The sequence below is a fragment of the Diaphorina citri genome, unplaced genomic scaffold (genome assembly GCF_000475195.1).
Source record: "Diaphorina citri unplaced genomic scaffold, Diaci psyllid genome assembly version 1.1 scaffold263, whole genome shotgun sequence".
Lineage (NCBI taxonomy): Eukaryota > Metazoa > Arthropoda > Insecta > Hemiptera > Psyllidae > Diaphorina > Diaphorina citri.
In genome coordinates this window covers 111,965-129,001 of record NW_007377700.1, presented here as the reverse complement: position 1 = coordinate 129,001, position 17,037 = coordinate 111,965, and the positions used below count along the sequence as shown (strand labels likewise).

The 17,037-nt window shown below is 35.2% G+C and overlaps 2 protein-coding genes across 2 annotated transcripts; one reads left to right on the top strand and one right to left on the bottom strand.

Annotated features, from left to right (window-relative positions):
* Positions 1-9: 9 nt before the first annotated feature.
* On the top strand, positions 10-7,191 carry LOC103506785 (ankyrin repeat and ELMO domain-containing protein D; the record flags this gene model as incomplete). Its single annotated transcript, XM_026821768.1, has 6 exons — positions 10-888; positions 2,961-3,253; positions 3,775-4,648; positions 4,989-5,112; positions 5,774-5,829; positions 6,413-7,191. Coding segments are annotated over 6 exons (2,364 nt in total), but the record flags the coding sequence as incomplete, so codon positions are not given.
* A 3,902-nt stretch (positions 7,192-11,093) lies between these two features.
* On the bottom strand, positions 11,094-12,779 carry LOC103506795. Its single transcript, XM_026821776.1, has 2 exons — positions 12,232-12,779; positions 11,094-11,351 (listed from the first exon to the last, which is right to left on the bottom strand). Exons 1-2 carry the CDS (start codon positions 12,398-12,400, stop codon positions 11,245-11,247), a joined length of 276 nt encoding a protein of 91 aa, XP_026677577.1. The 5' UTR covers positions 12,401-12,779; the 3' UTR covers positions 11,094-11,244.
* Positions 12,780-17,037: the final 4,258 nt, after the last annotated feature.

Here is a 17,037-nt window from a genome sequence, read left to right as displayed (position 1 = left end):
TTCATTTATTTCAGGTATGAATCAACAGAATGTCTTGAACCAGATGAATGTGTCAACAATAGTCAGCTAACCAATAACTCTTCAAGTTATTCTTGTAAAAACTGTGACAATGGTCACATTCTTCATGATTCTAGTCATTTCAATACATCACAGCCCAAGTCTCTAGCTCCAATTAATAATGGTCCAAAAAAATCATTGACCAAGTTGAAATCATTATCTTCATCACAAGGAAACAATGATGTCCATCACAAGCATGAAAAGAAACATTCTAGTGAATCAATCAATGGAAGCACTGTGAATAAGAAGAAAATAAATCCAGAAACAAAAGCCAGTAAAGAAGCAAATAATTACAGTAGTAAAACTTGTGTCAAAAATAAACTGTCAAATGTAAATAACAATAATACCGACTTTTGCTCATCCCAAGAGACACAACCCAATCAAAACACTGTTCAAAGTACATTAGTGTTGAATCAAACCAACGAAGAGGTATCAGGAAATATTCACTCTACTCCAGAATTGTGTTCAACAGATGATGTTTCTAAAGTTGAATCTTCTGCTCTTGATGATACAAGTCTGAAAGTTGAAAACTTGGAAATTCAGTCTGGAGAGGAATCCTGTACAGATTTATGTTCTCCCAGCCAACAAGTAGAACCTCTGACTTCTAATGATATAGAAAAAAGTAAAACAAAACATTTTGAGTGCAATCCTTGTAATGTGCACTTCCTATGCTGCACTGATGAGATGATTGGTGGTATCAAATATGTCTCATACAAGTCCGAGTTACAAATGCCGGATATCATCAAATTGATCCAAAAAGACTTATCAGAGCCTTATTCAATTTATACGTACAGATATTTTATTCACAACTGGCCAAAATTTTGTTTCCTGGTAAGACAACACTACCATGAATAATGTCTTATTCCTCAAGCTGTCATTAGTCTATGTATAATCCTCGAGTGGATAAATCAAATGAAGGTGTACTCAGCTACCCTGAAACACAATATAAATTTAAGATTTCCTGCTCAAGATGTTCACTCTCACAGACATCACAAGTAGGTAGGTATTGCCAATCACTCTATTACTGCTCATGTAGGACATGGCATTATTTATATCATAATTGGTCCCTCTTCTCATTTTGCCTTCTTGACAAAAGCAGTAACCAACACAAGACATTATCTTGATGGTTATTGGGTATGTTCTTGGCACTTGGGAAGTACAAAATCTCTCTACCATTTATTTTTTATTAACATGGTTATAGGATGTAGAGAGATACCTAGGTATATTGAAAAGTACCTAATGTGAATATTTTTCTTCCCCGCTTCTGGCTGAACAAAAGGAGAGGCCTGAAAAGAAACTGTGTGGTAGTTGTGAGTTGTCCTGAAAGTTATCTCTGGTAAAATCATTAATAATTCAAGTTGAAATAAGGGAGAAAAACTATTTTGTCCAAGTAAATACTTACTTGAGTTTTTCATTTCATTCAATTTAAACTAGGTCCATGTCCATAAGTAGAATAGAATATACCCTGCTTATACTGCCAGAATGAGACTGAAAAGTCCCTTTATTCCCACAGTCTAAGCAAACCATTTCAACTCACCAAACTCAGCCTGAGAAAATGGAAAGTGGGTTCTCCTCTGAACTGACTGATTGTGAAACAACTAGGTATAATTTTTAAATGCTATAAGAAATGGCTACACATTTTTAATTAAACCATGTAGAAATACTAAAACTGGATGTAGACTAAGCTAGGCCGAAAGCTCCAAACTTCCATCGCATTATAGGATGGAAGATGGAAGGAAAAGTCAAATACATAAAACAAGAAAACACCAAACTACAGCGAGACTTGACTTTTGATTGATGGACATCCGAGATTTGTCAGGAAGAAGTAGAAGTTTTGCATTTTTAACCGGACTAAATAGTGAAACAAATGGGAGGAAATACGGATGGAACACTAGCGCTTCATTTCATCTGAAATCGTCATGCGGCTATCGTCGAAAGTTTCGGCGTCCCAGAGGACCCATACAACAAAGTTCCTTTGATCTGTCAAATTAACAGCTGATTGCTGGGGAGGACGGTGACCTATGAGCGAGTTTTAGCGATGCATTTTTAGCCCGTCCTTCCTTTATTATTACCTACGATAGTAATAAAAAAAGGTTTAAGGGACGGGCTATTGTATTCGCTTCGGTGTCTGTCTGTCAGTCAGTCCGTCAGTCAGTCCGTCAGTCTGTCCCCATATGGAAGGACTTATCCAAACCTGGTCGACCCCCCCTCATTTTTTTCAGGTCCTGTAGGGTAGGCAATTTAATATTGTAATTTAAATGAGATTGTTTCCACTACACTAGTACACTACACACAGCAAGATTTTTTCCGAACGACAAGAGGAACGGGCTCTCCAGAGACCCAGAGTACCAAAATAATATGGGGGAGAATAAGATCATGATTTTATTCTCCCATATTTTGGACTCAACCATAGTTGAGTAATTTTATCTTCCCATACATTGTCTGTGTGTATTTTACCATAATTTTAAACACGACATTTCTTGTTTCTCGAGATAATATGAAGACAATTTTTTTTCATGTTGTACCTATTAAAAAAAAATACCTACATGAAACTTTTCCTGCTAAAATGAAAAAAAAAATAGCAGGAAAATAGTGAATGTTCAACTTGGCAACAGTGGCAACACTGGAAATTGACTTCTCAAAAATCTCAAGAAATCTGAAAATTTCTGATTTCTGGCTGATGAGCGATGTAGAAGTTCTCCTACAGATGTAAGTAGATGTAGATTTTAGAGTTAATTTTCAAGAAATTCAAGTGTTCTTAAGCTGTATTTTCAATATCTGTCATGATTTCGTAACTGTGTCTTGTTGCTCTGTGTATTTCGTACAAAAACCGTTTCCATAAAAGCTCAGTGACCACCTTTACCACTCCTGCTTTCATGTGAGTTTTTCAGTTCTAATAACTACTTACCCAAGTTCTTATCTCACCAAAATTTCATTTTCACCATCAGATGGATCAATTGAAAACCATAAACATAATTGAGAATGATACTGCTACTCAAAGTATTAGATCGGCCCTGAACAACACTACATTGGTTCCATCTAACCTCAACTCTGAATCCAAGGATGTTGAAGATAGTAACTGCAACATCACTGTCATCTGTCACAGTTATGATAACACTCAGTCTCAAGACATTCTCTACAATGGTGTGACAAACAGTAACCACAATGATCTGGGTTCCAACAAGCTATCTGAGAGGTATGTTTTATTAATGTCTTATCAATATTTTATGAGTCATCAATAGAGTAATTATTTTCTACTTCCATACCTGCAAACTTGATGATTGTTTCTGTGTATTAGGAATTTTAATTGTGTTAGGCATAAATGCTTGTCACAAATGTTGTTCCCTGCTTAATGCACTATGCTAAATTTTATGACTTGACTTGGACTTGAACCACCAACCTCCAGATCCGGAGTCCACTGCGCTAACCACTGCACCACTGAGATTAGTTGTTTCTGTGTATTAAAGAGGAGATGATTTTCTTTCAATTTTAACTTTATTCACTGTGCTGGGTTCAAATCCCAGCCCAGGTGGAAAATGTTTAACCAAAATATTCTGTTCTTGGATAGGCCTGGATGTAAAAAGGATGAGTCTTGAAGTATTGCAAAGAGGTGCCAAGGTGTATAATTATTATTTATGTATTGAGATTCTGTCTGGCACACAAGAAAAAACTATAGTAAAGGTAATGTAAGCTGATGTAATCCTTCATTTATTTCAGGTATGAATCAACAGAATGTCTTGAACCAGATGAATGTGTCAACAATAGTCAGCTAACCAATAACTCTTCAAGTTATTCTTGTAAAAACTGTGACAATGGTCACATTCTTCATGATTCTAGTCATTTCAATACATCACAGCCCAAGTCTCTAGCTCCAATTAATAATGGTCCAAAAAAATCATTGACCAAGTTGAAATCATTATCTTCATCACAAGGAAACAATGATGTCCATCACAAGCATGAAAAGAAACATTCTAGTGAATCAATCAATGGAAGCACTGTGAATAAGAAGAAAATAAATCCAGAAACAAAAGCCAGTAAAGAAGCAAATAATTACAGTAGTAAAACTTGTGTCAAAAATAAACTGTCAAATGTAAATAACAATAATACCGACTTTTGCTCATCCCAAGAGACACAACCCAATCAAAACACTGTTCAAAGTACATTAGTGTTGAATCAAACCAACGAAGAGGTATCAGGAAATATTCACTCTACTCCAGAATTGTGTTCAACAGATGATGTTTCTAAAGTTGAATCTTCTGCTCTTGATGATACAAGTCTGAAAGTTGAAAACTTGGAAATTCAGTCTGGAGAGGAATCCTGTACAGATTTATGTTCTCCCAGCCAACAAGTAGAACCTCTGACTTCTAATGATATAGAAAAAAGTAAAACAAAACATTTTGAGTGCAATCCTTGTAATGTGCACTTCCTATGCTGCACTGATGAGATGATTGGTGGTATCAAATATGTCTCATACAAGTCCGAGTTACAAATGCCGGATATCATCAAATTGATCCAAAAAGACTTATCAGAGCCTTATTCAATTTATACGTACAGATATTTTATTCACAACTGGCCAAAATTTTGTTTCCTGGTAAGTAAAAAAAGAACAAAAGTACTATGTAGGTAATAAGAGGGAATCATTGGTAAAAAAAAAAAAAAAAGAAAAAAGAAAACGGTACTTTCAGAGAGAAATGTATCCCATTGTCTAATTATACTGTTACCACAATGAGAGTCAAGATAATCATTGCTTCAGGTCTGTATCACAGTGAACATTGCTTCAGTTTAGTGTCCTGGAGGATAGCAGGGATTTCCAAGGTAAAGCTGCCAGTAAACCTTTTTATAGACATTCAGACTCTAAACACACTTGATTAATAATTCATGATTTCTAAACACACTTGATTAATTCGTAATTTTCAATGTTTGTTTTACAGGCTATGGACGAACAGAAATGTGTAGGTGCTATTGTATGCAAACTTGATATTCACAGGAAAGTCATAAGAAGAGGCTACATTGCCATGCTGGCTGTCGATGAAAACTACCGGAAAAGGAAAATAGGTAAATACCAATGACTTATTGATTCTTGATCTTTTTTGTTATTACTTTTTTGATAAGATTTCACCCACTGTAGATATTAAAGTCAGTGGCCATAATCATTAATAATTCAAGTTGAAATAAGGGAGAAAAACTATTTTGTCCAAGTAAATACTTACTTGAGTTTTTCATTTCATTCAATTTACTTAAACTAGATCCATGTCCTTAAGTATAATAGAATATACCCTGCTTATACTGCCAGAATGAGACTGAAAAGTCCCTTTATTCCCACAGTCTAAACAAGGTTTTATGTATTTGGTACAATAATTTTAAAAATGGAATAAGTACAAATATATAAAAAGACCCTTGCTCAAATTTGACCCTAAAAGGCCAAAATGGTACTGGGTAAAGAGTAATTCAATTAGGTACTGGGTAGATTTCGACCATTCTCAGGACTTAAGAGATTTGCAATAATTTTAAAAATGGAATAAGTACAAATATATAAAAAGACCCTTGCTCAAATTTGACCCTAAAAGGCCAAAATGGTACTGGGTAAGTTATTAGGTACTGGGTAGATTTCGACCATTCTCAGGACTTAAGAGATTTATAAATCAATCTAACATTTTCACACTGATTCATGATTCTCAAGAACTAATAACACTCACTTCTTGTTCTTTTTTAACAGGGTCCAACTTAGTCTTGAAAGCCATCCGAGCAATGGTTGCAGATGATGCTGATGAGGTAAGTACCTAATGTTGTTGACTAGGGCATGGGGCTGTCTGTGTTTATTATTAAATTAGCCATATAAAACACAGGCTTCAGTACAAGCAAAGTCACCATGGGCCAACTTAGTCTTGAAAGCCATCCGAGCAATGGTTGCAGATGATGCTGATGAGGTAAGTACCTAATGTTGTTGACTAGGGCATGGGGCCGTCTGTGTTTATTATTGAATTAGCCATATAAAACACAGGCTTCAGTACAAGCAAAGTCACCATGGGGAAAAAAAAAATCACTTTATCTTAGATAGGTACCTACCTATCAACAAGGCTTTAGGAGGAGGTGTAGTTAATGAACTCGTCTGGCAAGCAGGAGGGTATGAGTTCGAAGTTTTCATTCTAAAAAGTTGAATGATACTAATAACTTGTCCTTTACCATGGGAAAAAAATCACTTTATCTTAGATAGGTACCTACCTATCAACAAGGCTTTAGGAGGAGGTGTAGTTAATGAACTCGTCTGGTAAGCGGGAGGGTATGAGTTCGAAGTTTTCATTCTAAAAAGTTGAATGATACTAATAACTTGTCCTTCCTTTGATTTGTATTACAGGTTGTCTTGGAGACCGAAATCACAAATCGACCAGCTCTAAAATTATACGAAAATTTAGGCTTTGTTAGGGACAAACGATTATTTCGGTATTATTTAAATGGTGTTGATGCATTAAGACTCAAATTGTGGCTAAGATAAATGACTCTTTCAAAAACAATAACCTTCGATCTACTTACCTATCTTTTCTGAACTGAGAGAATTCTTGACTTCTAGTTTTATATATAAATAAATTACTAAACATATTGTTTACAGCTGGAGTGAATGTCCTGCTCATAAAGTTAAAATGTTGATTCCATATTACATTAATTTCCTCTGATTGTAATGACACTTTCTTATTAAACTTTCATATTCATTTTTTCTGTGACTTGAAATAGCGATTTTACATCCAGTGCCTTCTTTTTGAGTAATCCACCATTCTCATCTCAACAAAAGAACGTGGTTTTTCTCATTTTTCTCTTTTGCTCTCCATTTAAGAAGTTAAATTTGGACACAATTTTTTTGTTTAAAAAATCAACTTTTGACTTGTCATGATAAGATTCATATGAACTGCCATAAAGGATGATTTAATTCTTTGTATTAAAGTTATTGTTTCTGTTATATTAAACGTCCCGCTCAGAAAAGACATCGATTCATGTCACTACTAACTACAGTGGATAGTTAATCATTTAAGTATTTTTTCATTGTGTTATAATTGAAAATTCCTTATCATCACAGGGATGTACCCATAATTTTTACATAGTTCTATTTAACTCTGTAAGTATGTTTGTTGTACAGGTCAATTTTTAGTGCGCCAATTATCTTGGTACTTTGTACACTTGTGTATCTCAGAGAAGTATGCATTAAAAAAATATCATATTTAAGTATCTATCTACCCTACGTACTGAAGATCCATCTGTATTTCTAAAAGTTTCCTTTTTTAATCTGAGAACATAATGTACCATTCAAGGTATGTATCTTAAATTGAACTTTAGAACAAAATAATGTCCTAAATATGTGTTACAATCATACAACAAATCAATAATAGTAGTAGCCTACTGCTGGAGTAAAGGGACTTTTCAGTCCTATGCGAGCAGTATAAATAAGCACTATTATTATTATACAATCATACAACAAAAGTGCATAGGAACTTTTTAATGTTTTCAGGGACTAACGATGATCAAGTGAGTTGTAAAAACTAGAAAAAATACACTATGTAAATCAAAAAGACACTACATATTATAATGTTTTATTAGCCTATATCAAAACTTACCTATAGGTACTACTTACCCCAGAAAAGGTTCTGGGAGGGTCTACTTTTCATTGTTTATAATTGTTTAATATACCCTATTTTGTTAGTAAAAATCCCTTTGATTTGATTAGTAAAATACCGATTATACCATCAAAATAGTGACTGGTCCCTGAACTAAGTCGACAGTACAAGTCTTTCCTTTCCACTACTAAGTCTCGTTTACTCAGTCGCCCTTCCTTCTTTTTCTTCCTGGTTAACATAATGTAACCAGTTTACATTTGTAACAAACACATCTCAATTCCCAGTCTTACCTTAGGAACCAAAGGTTTTATGTACTTGTTAATTTTAAGAAAGTTAATGATTGTTATCGAGCAAGCGAAGTATTTAACTTGAATTATATCTGGAGTATAGGAGTTGTAAAGGTTTTGTAAATGATACAAGCGGGTTACCCGTCCTTTGTACGGGAAAAGAATGGTGGTCAATAATAATAAAAGTACCATACCGATTATTTTATCTATGTTGTAGCGATGTAGCTGCACCAAGGGGGGTTGATGGTCTCTAGCCAAGATTACTTGGCCCGACCCGAACCGCATTTTTTATCTATGTTGTAGCGATGTAGCTGCACCAAGGGGGGTTGATGGTCTCTAGCCAAGATTACTTGGCCCGACCCGAACCGCATTATATAATCACTGCAGATCACCACCTTCTCATTCATTAGATATTTATACTTACCTACAGCCATTTTAGGCTTGCTTCTGAAGGGCCACAATTTTTAGTCAGGATGGAAAATGACCATTTTAGGATCTACCTTTACTCGAACATTGAATGGAGTGCGTTAAACCTCTGACGATGAGAATTATGGTCTCTTTTTGAACGCCAATAATTCTCTACTAGCAAGTTAAATACTTCATTTACTCCATTGTACTAATATGAGTTAGATAATTATGTACTATTTATAATTTCCATGCAATTGTAAAGTATATAAATACAGAAATTACAAAGTATAATTTAATACGCACATTCACAATCAGAAAAGGTCCAAGAACCTTCATCATTGTTGATTTGGAATTTGTCTTCATACAGCAACCAGTCCATATGCTATTAACTCGAAAGAGTCTCAATGTAATATTTAACAAAAATGTAGCTATAGTTTATAGATTTTATTATTAAAAGTTTAGGACTGTTTAAAGTTGTGGATTTGTTAGCGTTTTCAAATACGTATATATAGTAAAGTATAGATTAATAGAAAAAAATGACCATCGAAAAGAGTCCACGACCTTAATCCTTGTAGTAAATATCAGAGGGAATGGAAGAAATCCGACTTCTGTCCTGTGTAATGGGGTCGGTCGGGAAAATGTAGCTATAGTTTATAGATTTTATTATTAAAAGTTTAGGACTGTTTAAAGTTGTGGATTTGTTAGCGTTTTCAAATACGTATACATAGTAAAGTATAGATTAATAGAAATCAATGGTAATTAATAGAAAAAAATGACCATCGAAAAGAGTCCACGACCTTAATCCTTGTAGTAAATATCAGAGGGAATGGAAGAAATCCGAGTTCTGTCCTGTGTAATGGGGTCGGTCGGATCGTATTATAAAATGTTGATAGGTTACTCTGTAATAGTTGTAATTTTCATGATTAATGGAATGGTGTTAATACCATTTACATTTTTACAATCTTTAAAGTTGTAAATGTTTTTTTGGTCATCTCAATCTGTTCAACCGTTTATATTTTACTTATCACGCTCATTTTCTGACTTGGCTAACGGAGCACTACCTCGCTCTTTAATGTCAACAAAGTTATTTAAATAAGAATACATTACTTTCCTTATTATAGGATAAGGAAGTAATGGAAAAACCCATTATTAATGTGTTAACTGTATTCTGCTCGGAACTCATTAGAGGGACTGTACACAAGTTAAGATCTCACGATAGACTTCATCAGTGTGGATGGTAGCTATATTACTCCATAGAAAATCGTCGGTCTTAGCTTTATATAATTTTTTCCATAAATAAAGCAAATATTTTAAATAAATTAATAAAGTCCTTTGGTTATTTTTGTTCTCAAATTACACACAATATACATACCTACCCTTTAACTACTTTTTCCAGTACTTCGGGGAGTCAAAACGCACAGAACTATTTTTCTATGAAATCATTATTAGTTTAATTTTACTAATTACAGGAAAAATGCTTACATCATAAATAATCTTCATATTTGCACCATTTTATTTACAAAGGAAAAGAAAATCAAAATAAATCATATAAAACCAACATACCTACCGTATTAATTACAATTTTACAAGTTGACAATGACTAGATATTTCGCAAATTTGGGTTTGCTTTTACAAGGTTCCAATTTTCATACAATTTACGTTCAAGTTACGTACAATTTTCTCCATCATAGCTTCAATTTTTGATCATAGGAAGTCAGTCTTATTCTTGAAAGTCACCCTCTCTATCTTGTACTTACCTAATCCTCTGACTGATAAAATCTCTGAGAATGCTCCGAAATCAACTAAAGTTACACATGAGATTGTAGATTCAAACCCTAATTATGCGAAAAGTTTTAAACTAGCAGTTAGTGACTAAGGGATTTTATCTTGTCACAAATGTCGTTCCTCGCTTAACACACTACGCTAAATTTCATTACTCAAGTTGGACGCGAACCACCAACCTCCAGATTCAGAGTTCACCGTGCTAACCACTGCAGGTTGGTGGTAGTTAGCTAGTTAGTGACTAGTCCAAACGATGTTTCCACAAGCCTTCACTGGTTGTTTCGAAAGTTTCTATTTTGAAAGTGAAAACTATGTTACTTTATCCCATCCGTCTGCAAAGACTAAAAATTCAGTATCTTTGGGTTTGCTTCGCCTTTGCCGCGTCGGCAAAGGGTATCATTGTATAAAACCAACATACCTACCGTATTAATTACAATTTTACAAGTTGACAATGACTAGATATTTCGCAAATTTGGGTTTGCTTTTACAAGTTCCAATTTTCAAGTTACGTACAATTTTCTCCATCATAGCTTCAATTTTTGATCATAGGAAGTCAGTCTTATTCTTGAAAGTCACCCTCTCTATCTTGTACTTACCTAATCCTCTGACTGATAAAATCTCTGAGAATGCTCCGAAATCAACTAAAGTTACACATGAGATTGTAGATTCAAGCCCTAATTATTCGAAAAGTTTTAAACTAGCAGTTTGTGACTAAGGGATTTTATCGTGTCACAAATGTCGTTCCTCGCTTAACACACTACGCTAAATTTCATTACTCAAGTTGGACGCGAACCACCAACCTCCAGATTCAGAGTTGACCGTGCTAACCACTGCACCACTGAGGTTGGTGGTAGTTAGTGACTAGTCCAAACGAGGTTTCCAGAAGCCTTCACTGTTTGTTTCGAAAGTTTCTATTCTGAAAGGGAAAACTGTGTTACTTTATCCCATCCGTCTGCAAAGACGAAAAATTCAGTATCTTTGGGTTTGCTTCGCCTTTGCCGACGCGGCAAAGGGTACCATTGCCAGAGTAATCTTTTCATATTGCAATCGTTTTTCCTTTAAGCTAAAGTATCAGTTCAGGTAATAACTTGAGTTTAAAGCCTCTATTATGTCTGGTATTGAAGCATCGGTGTGGCCAAGTTTGAATGATGACTTGAGTTCATTCTTAAGGCGGACAGACTTTTATTGTACCATTCATCTTCAGTACTCATTCCTGGAACAAGGATCACAAAATATTGGCTGTTAGAGTAAGGGGATTGATCTTGAGTTTAAAGCCTCTATTATGTCTGGTATTGAAGCATCGGTGTGGCCAAGTTTGAATGATGACTTGAGTTCATTCTTAAGGCGGATAGACTTTTATTGTACCATTCATCTTCAGTACTCATTCCTGGAACAAGGATCACAAAATGTTGGCTGTTAGAGTAAGGGGATTGACTTTACGATTTTTCATGAAATCGGACAGAATCGCGAAACAAACAGTCAAGTTTGTCTGTTCTGAATCAAATTGTGAGGCTCTTATTTGCCCAAGGCAATTATTTCGTTTTTTGTTTATAATATCTCGATTCTTTGTATGTACATTACCTACCTAATATTACGATTTTTCATGAAATCGGACAGAATCGCGAAACAAACAGTCAAGTTTGTCTGTTCTGAATCAAATTGTGAGGCTCTTATTTGCCTAAAGGCAATTATTTCGTTCTTTGTTTATAATTTCTCGATTCTTTGTATGTACCTTACCTACCTATTGAATCATAATACCCCGTGTATTTCACCAATATTTTTTTTTATACCCTAGAAGATCTTTTAAGTTCCATTCGATTTGTATTAAAAGGGCTGTTAAGCTAACAGGTTTTTAGGAGCTAAATTTTCATCAGTAAATGGGTTCTTCAAATTAAATTGATCCCAAGGGCAAGGAGTGCCTGAAGGCATGTGATGTGTTCCAATCCACTATCCACTCGATCTCAAAAAGAAAATTGGTGAAACCCACCCCAATAGTTCAAATAAATAAGTTGAAACTTGAGCGTAAAATTGGTCAATTAAAAGTGATGTTACTGAAGTAGAAGACCACTTCGTTGAACTAAAAAGCATCTCACCTAATGCGTCCTGTCGCATTCCCGCCGCACTCATATTGGAGGCACTATGACTCATGGAGAACGGTTGCGGATAGGTGCTGGCCGACATTTGGGGATACCGGTTTATCGTATTCGGATGCGGGTAGGGCTGGTAGCCTCTGCTCGTAGTAGGATAGATGTTCCGCATCATGGCACCGTTGCAGGTCGGAATCACCGACGGAGTCAGCGCTTTCTGCAGCTGCTTCTCTTGCTTCCGATATTTGGCGCGTCGATTTTGAAACCATACCTGAAAATTTGAACATGTTTATAACCAAGGCTGAAGTTCACGATCATATGGTACCTCTAAGCATGCTCAAAGACTACAAATGAACTGCGGTTCAGGACGAGCCAGTTAAACATGGCGAGAGACCATTACCCCGGTCGGTGTATGGCAGATGAAAAGAAAAAAGATATTTTTTTCATCATTCTACTTCAGCCGAAGCCACTACAACAAATACTACAAATGAACAGTCTCCAAGTATTCTCAAAGGTAATATGTAAATCTTAGTAAATACTAATTTATTTATAGACCCAGGGGTTAGATGGGCATACTGTCACCCGTCCAAATCTCAACAACGCCCAATGTTGCTTTAGTGATTTATTAAGAACTAGTACATCAACCTTTGTAAAGCTACTGAATTAAGGAGCACGGTAGCGCTCCGCTCCGCCAAATCAAGAAAATTTGACCGCGCTACTAGAGATTTTCACTACATTGGCTACCTTAAACACGTACTACAGATCCAGGGAGCTTTCAGTCGAGGAAAGGTTGAAGGAAAACGATTTTCATACAAAATAGACGGCATGATGGCACCATTTTTATCTCGAGCTGAAGAAAAAGAACGCTATCTTCTTTCTCTCTCACTCAATCCCATCAAATATCATAACTCAATTTTCTCTTAATAATAACAACAGTTAACTAAGTAAGCACACGAACTTCCCTCTCTGTTCCTCTCTTCCCCTCTCTCTATCTTTCCATTTCACATTTTGTCTTTTTATTTTCAAGTCTTACCCTAAAAAAAGAAAAAAAAAAAAAACTGGAGAAGATAAGAATTTCAGCCCTGCCCCCTTTTCGTTCTAACAATGCGGCTCTCATTTACCGAAAGAAAAAGCTATCGTTTTAACATCGTTAGGTCTGATTTGTTATCTCTTTAGGTGATTTTTATGTTTGCTTCCCAAGTCTACTGAATAGACAAAAAGAAGTGTGAAGATGAAGAATAGGTATCTGGGTAAAGGTAGGTATACTCATGATTATAAACATTCCGGCAGCCCCAGTCCGGGGAATCTTTTCAAAATTGAAGGCCAGTCGAACACCCTTTTTTGGATTATCTAAAATCACATTTTGTCTTTTTATTTTCAAGTCTTACCCTAAAAAAAGAAAAAAAAAAAAAACTGGAGAAGATAAGAATTTCAGCCCTGCCCCCTTTTCGTTCTAACAATGCGGCTCTCATTTACCGAAAGAAAAAGCTATCGTTTTAACATCGTTAGGTCTGATTTGTTATCTCTTTAGGTGATTTTTATGTTTTCTTCCCAAGTCTACTGAATAGACAAAAAGTGTGAAGATGAAGAATAGGTATCTGGCTAAAGGTAGGTATACTCATGATTATAACCATTCCGGCAGCCCCAGTCCGGGGAATCTTTCCAAAATTGAAGGCCAGTCGAACACCCTTTTTTGGATTATCTAAAGTCAGGGAAAAGTGTTGAGCTTTCCAACGAGCTTTCTTACCGTTTTTCTTTCCTAATGGCCCTATAAATATACGAATCCTCGAGTCGATTCCACAAAAAGGACTTTCTCACTCCTAACTTCGTACTTCTCACTCCTGACATGGAAAAAATCGTACCACTTGTCGATTGTCTTGGAATGATGACTGTCTTTTTCCTGAGAAAGGATACTTTTCTGCACCCTACAATATTTTTTGAGCTTTTTCACGAGCAGTCCTTCACGAAATATTCTTCTCTTCATCCCATTATTTCATCCCCCATTTTATTTTTTTTTCCAAAACCTCCCTCCCCCTTGCATTATTTCTTTCTCCATTTTGTTTTCATTTTTCAGTTAGCATTTTCTGTCTAGAATCTAGATGGCAGCAAGAAATATAAGAACAACGAAAATAACTTTTTCCCCTTGTGAAGATGGAAAAAACTTCCTTTTGCTAGTTTGTTGTATTTTCCTGGATGTTCCCATTACTTCACTCGTTTCGAACTGAATTCAGGGGCACTTTTTAGACCCGATTCCAGCAACTTTTTTGACTAGTTTACATACATACCTACTTACCAACTTGAAATAAAACAATAGCTATTTATTTTATTAAATAGGTACCTAACTGTCTATTCATAAAAAAGGCCTTTAGTCATGGACTACTGTTAAATCAATAAATCGCTAAGGATAGTAACCAAAGGGATGGAAAGATAAGTACCTACCTAATTAATAGTTACGTAGGTATTTGAGTTTAGAATATTAGGTGCGTAAAACGATTTACTTGTTTTGGGAAAGAGGTGAGAGGGATGAAAAAGATCGTAAAGAGGAAAAAGGTCATTTGGGTACTGAAAGTGACCTAACTAAGTACAAATATAAGAACAACGAAAATAACTTTTTCCCCTTGTGAAGATGGAAAAAACTTCCTTTTGCTAGTTTGTTGTATTTTCCTGGATGTTTCCATTACTTCACTCGTTTTGAACTGAATTCAGGGGCACTTTTTAGACCCGATTCCAGCCACTTTTTTGACTAGTTTACATACATACCTACTAACCTACTTACCAACTTGAAATAAAACAATAGCTATTTATAAAATAGGTACCTAATAACTGTCTATTTATAAAAAAAAGCCTTTAGTCATGGACTACTGTTAAATCACTGAGGATAGAAACCAAAGGGATCGAAAGATAAGTACCTACCTAATTAATAGTTACGTAGGTATTTGAGTTTAGAATATTAGGTGCGTAAAATGCGTAAAACGATTTACTTGTTTTGGGAAAGAGGTGAGAGGGATGAAAAAGATCGTAAAGAGTAAAAAGGTCCATTTGGGTACAGAAAGTGACCTAACTAAGTAAGTATTCATTCCCAACACAGACTTTACACATAAGACGAAAATTTCCTATGCTGGAAATGATTTCATTTAGCTGGATGGAAGAGAATGTAGGGGTTGGATGGAAGAGAATGCCCTAGGCATTAATCCCGCCCCTGAGTTAGGATTTTTTAATTTTTTTTTTTCTTTATTCAATTTTCGTTTTTATTTGCTAATTTCTTATCATTTTGTTATTTTGTTTTGTGTACCTGTTTGTAAATATTGTAAAATCCTAATAAAGTGTTAAATAATAATAATAAGTTAAAACGTCTTAATATTACCTTGGTATGCGGTATGGTAGGCAGAACCATTTCCTGCGTCCAGGCAGTCGTTATGTCTTGTATAGCCGTTTCAATGTTGAGTTCCTTGATAGCGGATCCAATGATTTCCATACATTCGTCTTCGTGATCCGATAGATTCATGGCAAACACTTGGTTTAGAGTGAAAACATCCGGGGACATATCAAAACTTTTACCTGAAATAAAATAGCTAATTCTTCCCGACAGTAAATATCAGGATAGTGAGATTTGGCAAAGGCTGCTTCTAATTCTGCTAATTGTTCCTGTAACATGAAAATAACCAAAATTTCATTTAGGACGAGTGAAAATAAAGCTATATTAAAGAAAAGGTATGACAGAAATAAAGTAGGAAGGTACTCAGTAAGTAGATTTATTTGGTGGAACGATTAACTAATTCATTGAACCATAATCCTATGGTTGTGTTTTCTCAGCGCTCACTAACAATAAAATTGTAGCAGCAATCCGAACTAAACGGTAATTCAGACATCTCCACTATTCAGAGTATCTTCGTTAGTGGAGACGCCAAAATCCCTGCGTATGTTTTTACTACTACGGACTACAAACTATAAAGCATAAGTATAGAGATTGTTATTTTTACTTTTTTTATTTTTTACATTATTTATTTTGATTTTTCCTTGACATAATGCAGTAGACAGAATTTCATAAATTTAGGTATGTACCTACCTACCTATTTGGAACTAAGCATACGGTATACCTAGGTATTGCTCTGACCTTACGTACATTGCATCGTTTCAACAACTGAATTCCTTTTGGTAAATAAATATGGTCTGAAAGTAGATCATGTTAAGTATGTCTTCAAAGACAGCAAATTTAGGTACCTATATAATTAATTTAGTACCCTTACTGGTGCGTGATACTCGTAGGTATGGCTGAGAACATATATCACGAAATTAGAACGTCATCAAAAGTAGGTAGTAAATTTCAAAGTAATAAACGCTGTGTTTTTTGGTAGGTACCTACCTATGTAGACAACTTTTTGCAAAATTTTATACGTGAACAGACTACGTCATATTCAAAATACTATCAATAAAACAATGGCTTTTGTGCTGAACGTACACCTTATTATCCCCTAAAAATCCATAACCCCACCTTCCTCCTTCATTGCCCGGTTTTCAAAACTACTCGTACATTGGTAGGTACCTACTTTACGCTCTTACGCATGTTTCGTTCTTTGTTTATGCATTAAACCTCATGACATTCTCGTGTAACAAAATATTGCCTCATAATTTCATCAAATAATCCGAACTAGGAAAATTAGGACTAACTAAACTATGAAACCTCATGACATTCTCGTGTAACAAAATATTGCCTCATAATTTCATCAAATAATCCGAACTAGGAAAATTAGGACTAACTAAACTAGGTATTTGAAAAAAGAACAAAGATACTTTATTGGTTTATGCCTACCT